General features: G+C 35.8%; 1 protein-coding gene across 1 annotated transcript in view; it reads left to right on the top strand.

Moving 5' to 3' along the window:
• Positions 1-5,299: 5,299 nt before the first annotated feature.
• Positions 5,300-18,421, top strand: part of si:dkey-32n7.7 (uncharacterized) — a 36,849-nt gene continuing 23,727 nt past the window's right edge. Inside the window, exons 1-5 of the mRNA XM_056469939.1 lie at positions 5,300-5,362; positions 8,541-8,564; positions 13,229-13,400; positions 13,482-13,747; positions 16,731-16,891. Of these exons, the coding sequence (XP_056325914.1) occupies positions 5,323-5,362; positions 8,541-8,564; positions 13,229-13,400; positions 13,482-13,747; positions 16,731-16,891 (663 nt within the window). The 5' untranslated portion in view covers positions 5,300-5,322. The remainder of the gene's footprint in view (positions 5,363-8,540; positions 8,565-13,228; positions 13,401-13,481; positions 13,748-16,730; positions 16,892-18,421) is intronic.

Genomic DNA, 18,421 nt, shown 5'->3' with positions numbered 1-18,421 from the left:
AGTCCCTTCATTACTCAGGGGTCGCCACAGTGGAATGAACCGCCAACTTATCCAGCATGTGTTTAACACATTGGATGCACTTCCAGTCGCAACCCAGTACTGGAAAACACCCATACGCTCTCATTCACACACACACACACACACACACACACACACACACACACATACATATGGCCAATTTAGTTAATCTAATTCACCTATAGTGCATGTGTTTGGACTGTGGGGGAAGCCGGAGCCCCCGGAAACCCACGCCAACATGAGGAGAACATGCAAACTCCACATAGAAACTCCAACTGGCCTAGCTGGGACTCGAACCAGTGACCTTCTTGCTGTGAGGCGTGTGCATGTGCATGTGTTTGGACTGAAACCGGAGCACTCGGAAGAAACCCACACCAACATGAGGAGAACATGCAAACTCCACACAGAAACTCCAACTGGCCTAGCTGGGACTCGAACCAGTGACCTTCTTGCTGTGAGGCGACAGTCTCTAACCACTAAGCCACGGTGCTGCCCAGTAGTAAATTGTGATATATTTTTAAATGTCATTTTTACATATGTTACACGTACTTACTATAGCAATTACAATCAGTTATGCGTAATTACAACATAATTATAACCCTAAACCTAACTCAAACCATATACAGTATGTAATTAAGTCATTAAATGAATAATTACTCTTCAATTATGAGGCCTTAAAGTAAAAAAAGGCCATTTTCATTCATTTCATTATAATTATTTTCATTATTATTAAGCAACCATTTTCATTATTATGAATTGTATGTAATTTTACATTATTCACTCATTGATCAGTTTACCGTGGTCTTTTTTAACAGAATAATAGCTTGTTAACTGTTTTAGTTTTCGCAAAAAATGTCAGGAATTTAAAATGTACTTAAAAATATTAAATATATTTAAGTTGTTGTTGTTATTTTTATTATTTAGAAAATTCAACTAACACCACATTATATCTGTTTAGGGCATCACGGTGGCGCAGTGGGTAGCGCTGTCGCCTCACAGCAAGAAGGTCACTGGTTTGAGCCTTGGCTTGGGTCAGTTGGTGTTTCTGTGTGGAGTTTTCCTCCAGGTGCTCCGGTTTCCCCCACAAGTCCAAACACACGAGCTATAGGTGAATTGGGTAAGCTAAATTGTCCATAGTGTATGTGTGTGTGGGTGTTTCCCAGTGATGGGTTGCGGCTGGAAAGACATCCGCTGTGTAAAACATGCAGGATAAGTTGGCGGTTAATTCCGATCTTTGACCCCAGATTAATAAATGGACTAAGCCGAAAGGAAAATAAATGAATTAATAAGTGAATGAATGAATATATCTGTTTGTTGTGTTTAAATTAAATAAATTAGATTAGATTAGATTAGATTCAACTTTATTGTCATTACACATGTACATGTACAAGTACAAGGCAACGAAATGCAGTTCGGTCTAACCAGCAGTGCAATAGCAGCAAGTGCAGGATACAGGTATAAGTTATAAAGTGCAGTTATAGAAAAACTATGGTAATATTTACAGATGGATGTACTATGAACATTATATACAGGTGTATTAGCTATGAACAGATTTACAATAAATGAATATATGTACAGGATGCTGTTAATAATCAGGAGTGTGCAGATAGATAAACAATTACAAATGTCCATGTGCAGTGGGTATGTTCAGTTCAGATAAGTGAATCAGTGCAATGAATATGTGCAAACTTGTGCAAGTGTTAAATAGTGCAGTGATTGTGAGGAGTATAAGTTAGAGGAGTGTGGGGGGTGTATTGGGGGGGCAAAAGAGTCAGTGAGGGGCAGAGTTCAAAAGGGAGACAGCTCTGGGGAAAAAGCTGTTCCTCAGTCTGCTGGTTTTTGTCCGGGGGAGCCTGAAGCGTCTGCCGGAAGGCAGGAGAGAAAACAGTCTGAGAAAATGCAGTCCTGGTGAGCAGAAGATTATTTACATTTTATTTATTTATTTATTAATCTTTTTTAAAAGTTTATTACGTCTTCATATCCTTGAAAACATTAACAGATGCTTTGAAAGCAAATCTCAAATTTCCTCGTTTTTCTAATTGTCCTGTACGAAACCTAAATTGGTCTTATATCTAAATGCTCTGTAAGCTGTTCTGGTTTTATTAAACCATTCAAATCAAATGTATTATATAATGTAATACTGTATGTAGCCTTAATGACTTCCAACATTGAGTTTCTGTGTGACTGTGACTAAACCGCAGACAGTTATTGCTGTCCTATTCGTGACAGGACATGTTCTTCCACCACCTTTTTTGCCTTTCAAATTGTGGTTACACTGCTGAAGTGATGTTTTTCTTTCAAATAATACTTTGGAAATGTGAAAATAACTCTTCATTAGGTAATAATAGGTTGCCCTGTTTTGCTCTCTTTTGTGACCTGCTGGAGGTCAGATGTCTGATTTCTATCAGTTTGCATTAATTAGTAAAGCAACACTTGACAATAAGGTCATATATTTTTTGAGTTAACAAATAACTATATATATACTTTATAACATTTATTCATTCATTCATCGTGTGGGTTTCCTCCGGGTGCTCTGGTTTCCATCATAGTTCAATTCAATTCAATTCTCCTTTATTTGTATAGCGCTTATACAATGTAGATTGTGTCAAAGCAGCTTCACATAAAGGGTCACAGTAAATAGGAACAGTGTAGTTCAGTTTGTAGTGTTTAAGTTCAGTTCAGTTTAGCTCAGTTCAGTGTGGTTTAATAATCACTACTGAGAGTCCAAACACTGAAGAGCAAATCCAACGATGCGCAGCTCTACAGATCCCAAACCATGCAAGTCAGCGGCGACTTCACTAAAAAAAAACTTCACTAAATGGCGGAAGTGAAGGAAAAAAACCTTGAGAGAAACCAGACTCAGTTGGGCACGGCCATTTTAATTTCTCCGCTGGCCAAACATCTTGTGCAGAGCTGCAGTATCAGTGGCGGAGGCTGGAAGCTGGCCTCAGCGAAGACTCGTCTGTCTCTGGAGCGTCACAGGAATCAGTCTCATGTTCTCCACTCTTCCATGACCATCACAGTAGCTGCTCAGGATACGGCCTGGTCCAGGATATGGAGACCTTGGGATCATCTCGTCGTTGGTCTTGGATCGAATCAGTGACTCTACATAGTCTAAGGGCCTCGGGATGAGTATCCCCAGGTGGAAATGGAGAATAAAGAAAATAATTAGCGTAGCTGCTGTTCATAGTGTATATAATCATAGTCCAAACACATGTGCTATTGGATGAACTAAATTGGCTGTAGTGTATGAGTGTTTGTGTGTGAATGAGTGTGTATTCATTCATTCATTTTCTTTTCGGCTTAGTCCCTTTATTAATCCGGGGTCGCCACATATCCAGCATACGTTTTACGCAGCGGATGCCCTTCCATTCGCAATCCATCTCTGGGCAACATCCATACACACTTATTCACACAATTTAGCCTACCCAATTCACCTGTACCGCATGTCTTTGGACTTGGGGGAAACCGGAGTACCCGGAGGAAACCCACACGAACACTGGGAGAACAGGCCAACTCCACACAGAAATGCCAACTGACCCAGCTGAACGTGCTCGAACCAGCGACCTTCTTGCTGTGAGGTGAACGTGCTACCCACTGCGCCACGGCATCGCCATTTATAACATTTAATCTCTCTTAATAAATGCAATAAAGTTAAAGGCATAGTTCACCCACAAGTGAAAGTTCGGTCATCATTTACTCACACTTTAATTGTTTCAAAACATGAAAGAAGATATTTTGAAAAATGTTTAAAACGGGTAACCATTGACTTCCATAGTGTTTGTTTTTTCTACCCTGTAAGACATTGGTTACCAGTTTCAGCTTTCTTCAAAGTATGTTTAAAATAAATTTGAGGAGAAAAAAATTACTTTTGGGGATGAGAGAAAATACAGCGGCAAAACAATCATTTAAGTTTTAATAATTGTCAAATTTTCCATTTTTAAAAATGTAATAATGTAATTAAAATGAAGGTGTACAAATTAAAATACTGCTCAATGTTAGTTCATGTTAAATCATGCAAACGTTCATATAAACCATATTGGTATCATATTTAGCCTATATATATTTTATAACATTTAATCTCCCTTAATAAATGTAATTATACATATTTGAAAGGCGTAGTTCACCCAAAACTGAAAATCATGTCATTGTTTATTTGCCCTTCAATTGTTCCAAACCTGTTCCAAAACACGAAAGTTGAAAAATGTTAAAAATCGGTAACCATTGGCTTCCATAGTATTTGTTTTTTTTACCATGCAAGTCAATGGTTACCAGTTTTAAGCATTCTTTAAAATATCGTCTTTCAGTTTGAGCAGAAATAAAGTACTTTTGGGTTAAGAAAATAGACATATTTGGGTGAACTATCTCTTTAATAAGCAGTGGTAAAACAATTATTTAAGTTTTAACAATTGTAACAAAGGTCAAACAAGCCAGTGGAACAAAGTATCATAAACAAAACAAACACTAACACAAAAAGTACTCACAAATCTCAATATTCAGACTTAACACATACAACTCTGGCCTATACCACATACAAAAGTATCAACAAACACAAAGCAAGTGACCAAAAACAAGATGGCTGCCAAGGAAGTAGTGTCATGGCTTTTTAAAACACTGTAGGCCAATCAGGAAAAAGCAAGCTGCAAGTAGCCAATTAGATGTGTTCTAAGCAAAACAGAAAAGACAGATGAGACAAGACCAACATAGGGTTGTAACACATATTTAAAAATGTAATAATCAGTGTTGTAATTAACATGAAAAGTAAAAGTAGTACAAATTAAAATGCTGTTCAATGTTAGTTCGTGTTAACTAATTTATACAAACCGTATTGGTATCATATTTAGCCTAAATATTATTACATTAGCTTTTTTTCCATTTCTCCTAGCCTTTTTCCATCCAGGAACTTTAGATTATTTGCTTAATATATTCTGCAAAACTTCCTCATTATTCAGAGCACAGGTACACAGAGAACTCTTCCTCTTGTATTGCCATATCTTTGCATACTTGCATGCATATGCAATATGATGCAAATATTTGCAGTCCTTCACTGAACCTGTGATATATGCATTCCAGTGTATATGGCATATATGCAGAGATGTCTCTAGGTGGCAGAGAACAGAAGTGAGATTTGTGAACATACTGCAAGGTATGCAACATTTTCTTGGGAATTTGATTTGATTTCTTTTGGTGCATATGGAAAATGCTTGCCATATGTATTGTATATATTTAATTGTGCTTATATAGTATTTATGTGTATTTAACGTCTTCTCATCTCAGCTGTACTCTGAATCTGCTTTCGTTACAATGGAAAATCTGAAGTATCTAATGATCATATTTCTCATCAGTAAGTGCTTCTATATATGTAAATATATGTGTCTATATATGTTGAATCGAATGTAAATGTATATATTTACTTTAATGTGTGTATTAGTTGGGTTTTAATTTTGTTTTCTTTATTAATATCTATGTATATTCAGTTCATATTTCCACCTTTTTGTTTTCCCAGTTTCAATCTGCTTTTCAGATGGGTTGTAGTTTTATTACGTTAAATCTATTTAAATATAAATTCTTAAATATTATTTCTATTTTAAATTCCCTCAATCGATAAACGTAAGTAAATTATTATTATTATTGTTATTATTATTCTTATTATTTTAGTTCATGTTTTTCATTCAGTTGTATTAGTTTACCTTTTAGTTCATGTAGTAATTTCTGTCAGTTACATCTTTTCAGTGTAAAAGTGACGCTTTTTTTTCTAGTGACGCTTACTCCATAAGAACTAAACGAGATTTTTATACTTTTTTAAATGGATCCTCCATGATGAGATTTATGGATTATATAAAAATATAAAAAATCTATTTCCCAAACGATGTTTAACAGCGCAAGGAGTTTTTTTTACAGTATTTCCTATAATATTTTTTCTTCTGGAGAAAGTCTTATTTGTTTTATTTTGGCTCGAATAAAAGCAGTTTTAATTGGTTTAAAATCATTTTAAGGTCAATATTATTAGCCCCCTAAGGCAATATAATTTTGAAGGTCTACAGAAGAAACCACCCTTATACAATGATTTACCTAATTACCCTAACTTGCTTAATTAACCTACACTGTAAAAAACAAATCTGAAATTTTACAGCTGGGGTGCCGAAAAACCTTAAAATAACGACGGTTAAATTGCAGAAAGTTATCGTAGAATAACGGCTGTTAGCTTATTGAAATTTACCGTAAAATAGGGGCCATTAAATTACAGACATTTACTGTAGATCAACGGCCGTTAAATTACAGAAATTTACCGTAGAATGACAGTCGTTGAATTACAGAAATTTACAGTAGAATAACAGCCGTTAAATTACAGAAATTTACCATAGAATAACAGTCGTTAAATTACAGAAATTTACTGTAGAATAATGGCGTTAAATTACAGAAATTTACCATAGAATAACAGTCGTTAAATTACAGAAATTTACCGTTGAATAACGGTCGTTGAATTACAGAAATTTACCGTTGAATAACGGTCGTTGAATTACAGAAATTTACCGTAGAATAACGGCTGTTAAATGACAGAAATTTCTTTAAATTTTAATTTCCTGTAAATTTCTGTAATTTAATGTGTTATTTTACAGTAAATGTCTGTAATTAAACGGCCGTCTGAAATGTAACAACCCGAGCTGCCGAAAAAAAGCGTAAAATTACACTGTTAAAAAAACACTGTTGATCATTTATTAAGCATTAGCAAATAGTTAATTCATCATTTGTTAAGCTTTAACTACATTAATAGACATTAGTAATAGTGATGCAATATATCGTTTGAGCATCGATATCGCAATGTGTGTATCCGGAATAATCCTATCGCAGGATTATATCATTTATTAAAGATTCAAATATAAATATATGATTAAATATATATATTTTTTTAATTACATAATGATGACCATGCTATTTTATGTTTGATTGTTCAATTTCTGTACCTGAATACTGTTAGATTCTCCAGAAAACCATAAAGCACAGTTTATTTCACTTATTTTATTTACTTAATTTTTGATTACCTTATTAATTTTTAACTTAAGAATATGTGAGTGTGTATGGATGTTTCCCAGTACTGGGTTGCAGCTGAAAGGGCATCCGCTGTGTAAAACGTATGCTGGGATAGTTTACGGTTCATTCCGCTTTGGTGATCCCTGACAAATAACGGACTTATTTTTATTTAACTTATTTATTTAGTTTATTATATTTATGCTGACGCACTGCATAGAATATGACTTGACCATCTCAATCTATATAATTGAATTAAATCTTTTCAGAGCTATTCAATTAATTTGGTGAATTAATTATATTCATATCACAAAAAAACTAAATATCGCATGTCCGATTTTTTTTCAATATCGTGCCCTAATTAGTAAACAGTTCATTACTACAGCTACAAATGCTGTACCCTTAATAGTGTGCAGTTATTATTATAAAGTGTTACCATATTTGCGATTCTTACTATGGACATAAATTTTGAGGCTATACAGTGCCAACATTCTTATGTGAACTATCCTTTATCTCAAAGCAGACATGACATAAGCAATACAATCTCACGGCAATTCGTAACTTTTTGATTTAGTGGCTAATTCGTATCAATTCGTACGATCTAATTCGTACAATATAGTACGATTTGCTCATCACCCAATGACGGTTGGTTTTAGGGGTGGGGTTGGTTGCCACGCCTCCTTTTTAAAATCGTTAATTTTCGTACAACTGCACTCGAATGAATTTGTACGAATTAGCCACTAAAATGACAAAACCTAAAATACTTATGTTTTCTCGTGAGATTAGGCTGGATATAAGACATGCCCTGAGGTAAACAGATGGTATATTGTGTCATCCAGTATGTTGGTTGTTGAATTATTCTGTTTGATGATGATATACAGTGAGTGACAGTTCAAAATGACCACTACCAGCACTAATGGCACAAAAAGATGGGATGTGAATGAACAGAAATATACAGTAGCTGCTACTTGTAAATAAAGATGAAATAAAGAAACAAAGCATTATATTTCCTTTATAAATCATTAAAAATTGTTAACAAGCTTTATTATCATTGTAAACTTGTGGAAGTGGAATAAGGAATCATTTTGGAAATTAAAACTGAAGAAATACAAGACAACTAAAATGAAAGTACAAACATACATATATAAATAAAATAAATAAAGCAGTGTTTATGTCTAAATATAGAGAGATGTACAGTGTGTTTTTTGTTTTTGATAGAAAGCTATGTAGTCAGTGTTTATATTGATGTCATGTTTCATTCTATTCAACACAAATCTTGATAGTAAAGAGCCCTAAGTATGTCAGATATCATGAAATCAGCATTATTTGTGGCAGATGAATTGAAATATTCTTTCAGTATGTTTTTTTATTTATACACTAGCTGCGATAGCCAGATTGTTATTAATCTATATCAGGTCACATGATTAATCTTAAACACACTGGAAATGTTGCTTATTTCACTGCATAACTTTCACTCTGTTTTTGCTTTGTAGGTGACATGGGAAAAGCCATAAAAGGTAATATTTTGTTTAGAGATATAGGTCAAGCAAAATGAATATTGTGTTATTAATTACTCACCTGCATGCTGTTCCAATCCACTGAGACCTTCGTTCATCTTCAAAACACAAATGAAGGTGTTTTAGATGAAATCCGAGAGCTCTCTCATCCTCCAGAAACGCTCTTAAAACCAAGTCCGGAAAAAGGAACCAAATACATTCCATGTGACTTCAGTGGTTCAGGTGTAATCACACGAAGCTCCAAGAACACTTTTGTGCACCAAAACAAAAGGTTGACATGAGGTTGTGAGGGTGTGTCTTTACTATGTGGGTGTGATTTGCAAACTACATGACTCAGTGGCGGATTTAGGCATGGGCAATATGGGCAATCGCCCAGGGCGGCATCTTGCTGGGGGTGGCATAGGGAGGTGGTGCAAAAAAAAAAAGTGCCCCAGTAAAAGATTGAGATACGATTTATTTTATGCAACTGTAATTTAGAGTGGAAATCCCAGAATAAAGACGTTAGGGGCCATTCACATTTGAATTTAACTTATTTTTATTTAACTTATTTATTTAGTTTATTATATTTAGGCTGACGCACTGCATAGAATAAGACTTGATCATCTCAATCTATATAATTGAATTCAATCTTTTCAAACAGAGCTATTCAATTAATTTGGTGAATTAATTCTATTCATAAAACAAAATATCGCATGTCGGATTTTTTCAATATCGTGCCCTAATTAGTAAACAGTTCATTACTACAGCTCGAATGCTGTACTCTTAATAGTGTGCAGTTATTATGAAGTGTTACCATGTTTGGGATTCTTACTATGAACATAAATTTTGAGGCTATACAGTGCCAACATTCTTCAGAATTAATCTTTTGTGTTATGTGAACTATCCCTTATCTCAAAGCAGACATGATATAAGCAACACAATCTCACGGCAATTCGTAACTTTTTGATTTAGTGGCTAATTTGTATCAGTTCGTACAATCTAATTCGTACAATATAGTACGATTTGCTCATCACCCCTGTAAAAGCTTTCACATACGATTTATTTTATGCAACTAATTTAGAGTGGTAATCCCAGAGTAAAGACGTTAGGGGTCTATTCACATTTGATGTCTTTTGCACATGCAAATTTGTTATTCTCTATGTGTAACCTCTCTCTATGTGGTGAAAACAAACTGACAAACTGACGCATGCACAAAAAAAATGTACAGAAATTTACCATAAAATAACGGCCGTTAAATAACAGAAATTTACCGTAGAATAACAGCCATTAAATTACAAAAATTTACCGTAGAATAACGCCCTTAAATTACAGAAATTAATAGTAGAGTAACGGCCGTTAAATTACAGAAATTTACTGTAGAATAACAGCCGTTAAATCACAGAAATTTGCCGTAAAATAACAGCCGTTAAATTACAGAAATTTACCGTAGAATAATGGCCGTTAAATTACAGAAATTTATCGTAGGATAACAGCCATTAAATTACAGAAATTTACCGTAGAATAACAGTCGTTAAATTACAGAAATTTACCATAGAATAATGGCCATTAAATTACAGAAATTTACAGTAGAATAACAGCCATTAAATTACAGAAATTTACCGTATAATAACAGCCATTAAATTACAGAAATTTACCGTAGAATAATGGCCTTTAAATTACAGAAATTTACAGTAGAATAACAGCCATTAAATTACAGAAATTTACTGTAGAATAACAGCCATTAAATTACAGAAATTTACCGTATAATAACAGCCATTAAATTACAGAAATTTACCGTAGAATAATGGCCATTAAATTACAGAAATTTACTGTAGAATAACAGCCATTAAATTACAGAAATTTACCGTATAATAACAGCCATTAAATTACAGAAATTTACCGTAGAATAATGGCCATTAAATTACAGAAATTTACTGTAGAATAATGGCCGTTAAATTACAGAAATTTACAGTAGAATAACAGCCATTAAATTACAGAAATTTACAGTATAATAACAGCCATTAAATTACAGAAATTTACCGTAGAATAATGGCCATTAAATTACAGAAATTTACTGTAGAATAATGGCCGTTAAATTACAGAAATTTACAGTAGAATAACAGCCATTAAATTACAGAAATTTACCGTAGAATAACAGTCGTTAAATTACAGAAATTTACCGTAGAATAACAGTCGTTAAATTACAGAAATTTACCGTAGAATAATGGCCTTTAAATTACAGAAATTTATCGTAGGAGAACAGCCATTAAATTACAGAAATTTACAGAAGAATAACGGCCATTAAATTACAGAAATTTATCGTAGAATAACAGTCGTTAAATTACAGATATTTACAGTAGAATAATGGCCGTTAAAATACAGAAATTTACAGTAGAATAACGACCGTTAAATTACAAAAATTTATCGTAGGATAACGGCCTTTAAACTACAGAAATTTCCTGTGAATAACAGCCGTTAAACTACAGAAATTTACCGTTAAATAACGCCCATTACAGAAATTTAACGTAGAATAATGGCTGCTAAATTACAGAAATTTACTGTAGTATAACGACTGTTAAATTACAGAAATTATGTGGTGAAAACAAACTGACATATGCGAAAAAAAAAACATTCCTGCATGCCTCACACACACTCCCGGTGTGAATCCCGGTTGTTTACATGCAGGCCGATAAAATACACGTCGCTCATGCACTGTGAAACCAGAGGAACAGCCTTTTACGCAGTGTCAGCACACAGCGAGTTTTGCAAACTAAAGTTGATAATATGATGATGATCTTATGGTGACTAATAATAGCTATGCAGCAGAAAGGAGGGATAATGAGTCAGGGAGATAACTAAAACTTCATAACATTAATTCTCAGCCATGAGTCGGGCCTATAAAACATTTTTTTGTTTTCTATAGAATTATCATAATATTCATGCAAAAGATCTCTTAAGTGATCTTGGCATATCGCTCTAGTTGTGTCTTTACATTGTTTTAGAGTTACACTTATAATTGTTTTTAGTTATTCATTTAGAATAATAATTGCACAATAATATTAATAACAATTGTATTTATTTTTTATTTTGTTAAGGCGTGTAAGTGGGGTGGTTCGCCCAGGGTGCCATTTAAACTAGAACCGCCACTGCCTTGAATAACATCTATGTTGATCCTGGAACTTCATTTTTGTTTGAAAATGTAATCCATACCTAATCTTTACCGCTAAATATATTCCCAATGGTAAATTATTACCTAAATGATAGTTGGATAACAATCATGTAGAAGTACAAAACCCAGTCTCATGAGGAAATGTAACTATTTTACATTTTGTCAGTTTAGTGGCTTATTCATACAAGTTCAGTCGTTCAAAAATGTACGGTTTTAAAAAGGAGGCGTGGCACCCAACCCCACCCCAAAACTCAACCATCATTGGGGGATGAGCAAATCGTACTAAATTTATACGAATTAGCCGCTAAATCAAAAAGTTACGAATTGCCGTGAGATAGCGTTGCTAAACCCTAACAGTAAGCCTAAACTTCACATGAACTCTAAACATATCTCTCAATTCAGATTGGCTGATTGGAATAGTGTTGAGAGATGCTGATCCAGGAACATTTTCTACTTGGTGAAATCAGACTAACCTTGTTTACTACGGGAAGTACAATGTATTGCCATTCGAGTCGCTGTGCAACACGCAAGCATTGTAATTCCCCGTAGTAAACATGAACCCTAACATGGAAGATATTGGCAGTCATTTTTACAGTATTTTTGGCATACCAAATAGTTCCTGGAGCTTCGTATGATTACACTTGAAGTATTTTGACAATGTTTTTGGTTCCTTTTATGGACTTGAGCATCTCGGCACCCCTGCTGTGGAGGATGAGAAAGCTCTTGGATTTAATTTGTGTTTATAGCTCCGCCCTCTTTTGAAAAGTGCGCAATCTCATTTGAATTTAAAGCAACAGTCACCAAAACAGCACAATTAGGATCAAAGCCTAAAAGAGGCAGTATCAAAGAGTTCTTCAACTTTTCTAGTGCTTTATTTTGAGCTTAAACTTCACACACACACACACACACACTGGACATCGGATACTTATTTTACATCTTGTACAAAGGAGCATAATAGGTCCCCTTTAAATATCTCTATAGGGTATATGCGGAGCTAGTGCTCCTTCCCATACTGATAAACTTCCAGTGAACGGAATGTGACTTTTTTCCATTTTATACGGTTCGTTTTACAGCATCAATGTTGTAATGTAATTACAATACAACCAGTTAAATAGATATTGGAATTTATTAAGTTGCTTAAGCGTAAATTGAGACAAAAGACCGTTTACTGGCATGCGCCCGTCAGAATCGGTAGGCTAGCGCAGAAGCTCCATTGAATTACTGGGGTAAAATAAATGTTCATGTTATAAAGACATGGCGCGGGAAAATGTAATTTAATGCAGTGCTTCTTGTACAATCTGAGACCCACTTTATATCGGATATCACTCAGCCAGTGGAGATCGCTGATTTTTAAAGAAAACAGACCTTAAAACGCGCCGATTTTGTTATGGCAGACAGTTTACCGGAAGCGCTTAACCTGACAAATTAAAAGTCCTTTAGCATACTTAGGTTGAAACTAAGTTTAAAAATCTGTTAAATTTCACAAATTATTTAAATTTCTGGCTATTCTCCACAGCACAAAATTGTGGCGTTTCTCCACTAAACACTCCAACAGTGGGAGGTAAGAATGCGTCTGCTGGTATCTGGCCTTGGCAGGCCGATCTGTACTATTTTGGGTATCGCCTTTGTGGCGGATCTCTCATCAGCCACGAGTGGGTGCTCACTGCAGCTCTCTGCGTTTACTACATGTAAGAACACAAACTAGCATGTGGTTTAATGTGAATTATCATTAGAGCAAGCGCACTGAAGGTTTTTGCTTCCTCATCCAGACCTGAAAGTTACATCACTGTCTATCTGGGTAGAAACAGCCAAAACGCTTCGGACTCTACAGCAAATGGGGTTAACCTGCGTGCCCAGTCCATCATTATACATCCAGACTTTGACCCCTTTCAGTTCGTCAATGACATCGCCTTGCTGAGACTTGCTGAACCAGTGAACTTCACCAGCTCCATTAGCCCCATCTGCCTGGCTGCTAATGACAGCGTCTTTCACAACGGCACCACCTGCTGGGCAACTGGATGGGGCTATAATCAAGGTAATGATCATCAGTTTGACTGTTTGGACTACATGTACTGTAGGGAACAAAATGAATGGCAAAAGTATTTGTTGAATAGCACTTTTGAATGGTTGAACTAAAAAAAAAATAATTGCATTTGAATTCAATTGCATTGAATTTATAAGTGCTTGAATTTTAATGACTTGAATTGCTAGGGTTTTATATTTAGGTCCTGAAATTTAGTGTTGCTTTTTAAGTAAAACGGTGGCACGGTGGCTCAGTGTTTAGCACTGTTGCCTCACAGCAAGAAGGTTGCTGGTTCGAGTCCCGAGTTCGAGTCATTCAGTTGGTATTTCTGTGTGGAGTTTGCATGTTCTCCCCGTTTTGGTGTGGGTTTCCTCTGGGTGATCCGGTTTCCCCCACAGTCCAAACACATGCCCTATAGGTGAATTGAATTTACTAAATTGACCGTAGTGTATGAGTGTGTGAGAATTGAAGGTTGCAGCTGGAAGGACATCCGCATTGTAAAACATATGCTGGAATAGTTGGTGGCTCATTCCACCGTGGCAACCTTTGATAAATCAGAGACTAAGCAGAAGGAAAATGAATGAATGAATGCATGTATGAATGAATATTTAAGTAAGCTGTGAACTAAAAATATTTCACACACATTTTCATACTTAAATATAATACTTCATATGCACATTCCAAAATTCACTTTCAAAATATTCAGTTCAGCTTAAAAATACATTGTGAAACGTCCAAAAATGCAATTTTCAATTCATTTTATTTCAGTTAAAAAATAAATCTGCTTCAATAAAGTCAGTGGTTCAAAATAATGTTGCTCAAAAAATAATGTTGCCATGTTTATCAACTAAAATAAAAGGAACTGTAAATTGCATTTTAGATATTATTCATCACATTTTTAAACAGAACTTAATATTTTGGAGTGAATTCTGGAAGTATTGAATTTAAGTATGAAAATGTGTATGAAATTATTGATTTTTGTTATTTTTCACATCTTAACTACAGTCACCGGCCACTTTATTAGGTACACCTGTCCAACTGTTCGTTAACGCAAGTTTCTAATCAGCCAATCACATGGCAGCAACTCAATGCATTTAGGCATGTAGACATGGTCAAGACGATCTGCTGCAGTTCAAACCGAGCATCAGAATGGTGAAGAAAGGTGATTGAACTGACTTTGAACGTGCCATGGTTGTTGGTGCCAGATGGGCTGGTCTGAGTATTTCAGAAACTGCTGATCTACTGGGATTTTTATGCACAACCATCTCTAGGGTTTACAGAGATTTGTCCGAAAAAGAGCGGCAGTTCTGTGGGCGCAAATGCCTTGCTGATGCCAGAGGTCAGAGGAGAATGGCCAGACTAGTTCCAGCTGAAAGGAAGGCAACAGTAACTCAAATAACAAAATCTCTGAACGCACAACATGTCCAACCCTGAGGTGGATGGGCTACAGCAGCAGAAGACCACACCGGGTGCAACAGGAACCTAAGGCTACAACTTACTCCGGCTCACTGAAATTGGACATAACTTTTGGAAAAACACTGCCTGGTCTGATGAGTCTCGATTTCTGCTGCGACGTTCAGATGGTCAGGTCAGAATTTGGCGTCAACAACATGAAAGCATGGATCCATCCTTCCTTGTATCATCTGTTCAGGCTGGTGGTGGTGGTGTAATGGTGTGGGGGATAGTTTCTTGGCACATTTTGGGCCCATTAGTACCAATTGAGCATCGTGTCAACGCGACAGCCAACCTTAGTATTGTACTGACCCTGCCCATCCCTTTATGATCATAGTGTCCCAATATTCTGGTGGCTACTTCCAGCAGGATAACATCAATGTCATGAAGTGCCAGTTCCAGTTTCTTAAACATGACAATGAGTTCACTGTACTCAAAATGGCCTCCACAGTGCCAGAATTCAGTCCAATAGAGCACCTTTGGGATGTGGTGGAACGGAAGATTCACATCATGGATGTGCAGCCGACAAATCTACAGCAACTGCGGGATGCTATCATGCCAATATGGACCAAAATCCTAAAGCAATATTTCCAATACCTTGTTGAATCTATGCCACGATGGATTAACGCAGTTCTGAAGGCAAAAGAGGGTCCAACCCGGTACTAGTAAGGTGTACCTAATAAAGTGGCCGGTGAGTGTATGTTAAATTTTAGGACCTAAAAATACAAAACCTAGCAATTCAAGTCAATAAAATCCAAGTACTTGTTAATTCAATGCATTATTCTTTCAGTTAGTGCTGTTCAACAAGCTTTTTATTTCAAAACATATTTGGCATCCATTTTGTTCCATATTACATGTAATATTGTGTTGCCAGATTACAGTTTTTGATTTATTACATTTTACAGATGTCCCACCTTATTATGTTTTATAAACAGTGGAATTAGCATGTATTTGATTGAAACTACTGTTGGTAATCTGATGCAGTGCAGTGAATATTAAAGAGATAGTTCAAATAAAAAAAAAAATCATATTGTGTCATCATTTACTCACCCTTTACTGGTTTCAATCTTCTGTTAAACACAAAGATGATATTCTAAAGAAAGCTTGAAATCAGAAGCCATTGACCTTCATAGTATTTCTTTTTCCTAGTCAATGGTTTTGGGTTTTCAGCTTTTTTTAAAAGATCTTCTTTAGCGTTGAACAGAAGAAAGAAACTCATAAAGGTTTGGCCACTTAACGGTGAGTAAATAGTGAGTAAATTTTCATTTTTGGGTGAACTATCCTTTAAATATGGGTGTCTGACAATGAGCCTTGCATTTCTTTCCAGTAGTACATTTAATTTTTTCCCTTATTCTGAGGATAATTAGGATCAAAATGTTGTAAAGGGATGTTATTGACATTTGTAAGTACAAAAGAAGAAAAGGAAAGAGTAAAAAAAAGAGTAAAGAAAAAAGGTTAATGCTTAACCTGTCTATTATTTTTTATTTTGATACATATTTCCATCAGAATGTCTCAGAAGCCTTCTTATATATTTACTACTTAGGTGCTCAGCCCAGCTATGGAGCTCTGCCAGTAGTTATGGTAAAAGTGGTCGGGAATAAGGAATGTGACTGCAGGTATCAAGACATCCAACTTTATTGGGATATAACAATCACAGAGACGACCATGTGTACTAGTGGAGAGACGGGCTATGGAGCGTGTTATGTAAGTCACAACAGTTCATGCATTGTTGAATTCTTTATTATGACTGAGCGACACATTATTATGTTTTCAGTGCATGACTGGGAAGCAATTTACCATACAGTAGATTACATCTGTATGTAATCTATGTCATGTGATCTATATAACATTTAGCATACAGTGTAGCTTGAAATTTGCTGTACATAAAATATCAAACTTATTTTACCACAGGTAAATTATTCATTCATTCATTTTCCTTCGACTTAGTCCCTTATTTATCAGGGGTCACCACCGCAGAATGAACGGCCAATTATTCCAGCGTGTGTTTTACACAGCGGATAGCCTTCCAGCCGCAACCCAGTACTGAGAAATACCCACACACTCTCACATTCACAGACACACTCATTCATTCTTTTTCTTTTCGGCTTAGCTCCTTTATAAGTCTGGGGTCGCCACAGCGGAATGAACCGTCAACTTATCCAGCATATGTTTTACGCAGTGGATGCCCTTCCAGCTGCAACCCATCACTTGGAAACACCCACACACTCTCGCATTCACAGACACACTCATACATTATAGCCATTTTAGTTTATTCAATTCCCCTATAGTGCATGTCTGAGAACATGCAAACTCCACACTGAAATGCCAACTGACCCAGCCAGGGCCTGAACCAGCGACCTTCTTGCTGTGAGGTGACAGTGCTAACCACTGAGTTACTGTGCTGCCGTAAATTATTATATTATAAAATTATTATATTTTAATTATTATATTATATAACACCAGATGGCAGTAAACAGTAAAATTATGTTTACCCGCTTCAAAGCAGTTCGTACATTAAAAAATGACAGTATGATATTAATATTGAAATATATGAAATCATATTTTAATACCAGCTTACAATACTGAGCAGAATAAGCTTGTACAGCTACATATAAATGCCAGCACTCAGTCCCATGGTAAAAATTCGATGTAAGAAGTAAGTGAAAGATCTGTGTCATTTAGCAGCACTTCTTCCAGGGGTGAAGGAGTTGTTTGAAAATTGAATGTTGTGGGAAGCACACTTAAAGAAGATACAAGTAAACAGTAATATTATAATACAAAACACTCAGAGAAAAATGTTTGACAAGGGGCTGGGATATGGTGGCTCAGTGGTTAGCACTGTCTCCTCACAGCAAGAAGGTTGCTGCTTCGAGTGCCGGCTGGGTCAGTTGGCATTTCAATTCAATTCACCTTTATTTGTAGAGCGCTTATATAATGTAGATTGTGTCAAAGCAGCTTCACATAAAAGGTCACAGTAAATAGGAACAGTGTAGTTCAGTTTGTAGTGTTTAAGTTCAGTTCAGTTGAGCTCAGTTCAGTGTGGTTTAATAATCACTACTGAGAGTCCAAACACTGAAGAGCAAATCCAACGATGCGCAGCTCTACAGATCCTGAACCATGCAAGTCAGCGGCGACAGCGGAGAGGGAAAAAAACTTCACTAAATGGCGGAAGTGAAGAAAAAAAACCTTGAGAGAAACCAGACTCAGTTGGACACGAGCATTTTTATTTCTCCG

Source organism: Danio aesculapii, chromosome 12 (assembly GCF_903798145.1).
Source record: "Danio aesculapii chromosome 12, fDanAes4.1, whole genome shotgun sequence".
NCBI classification, from domain to species: domain Eukaryota; kingdom Metazoa; phylum Chordata; class Actinopteri; order Cypriniformes; family Danionidae; genus Danio; species Danio aesculapii.
This window is presented reverse-complemented; position numbering and strand designations above follow the sequence as displayed.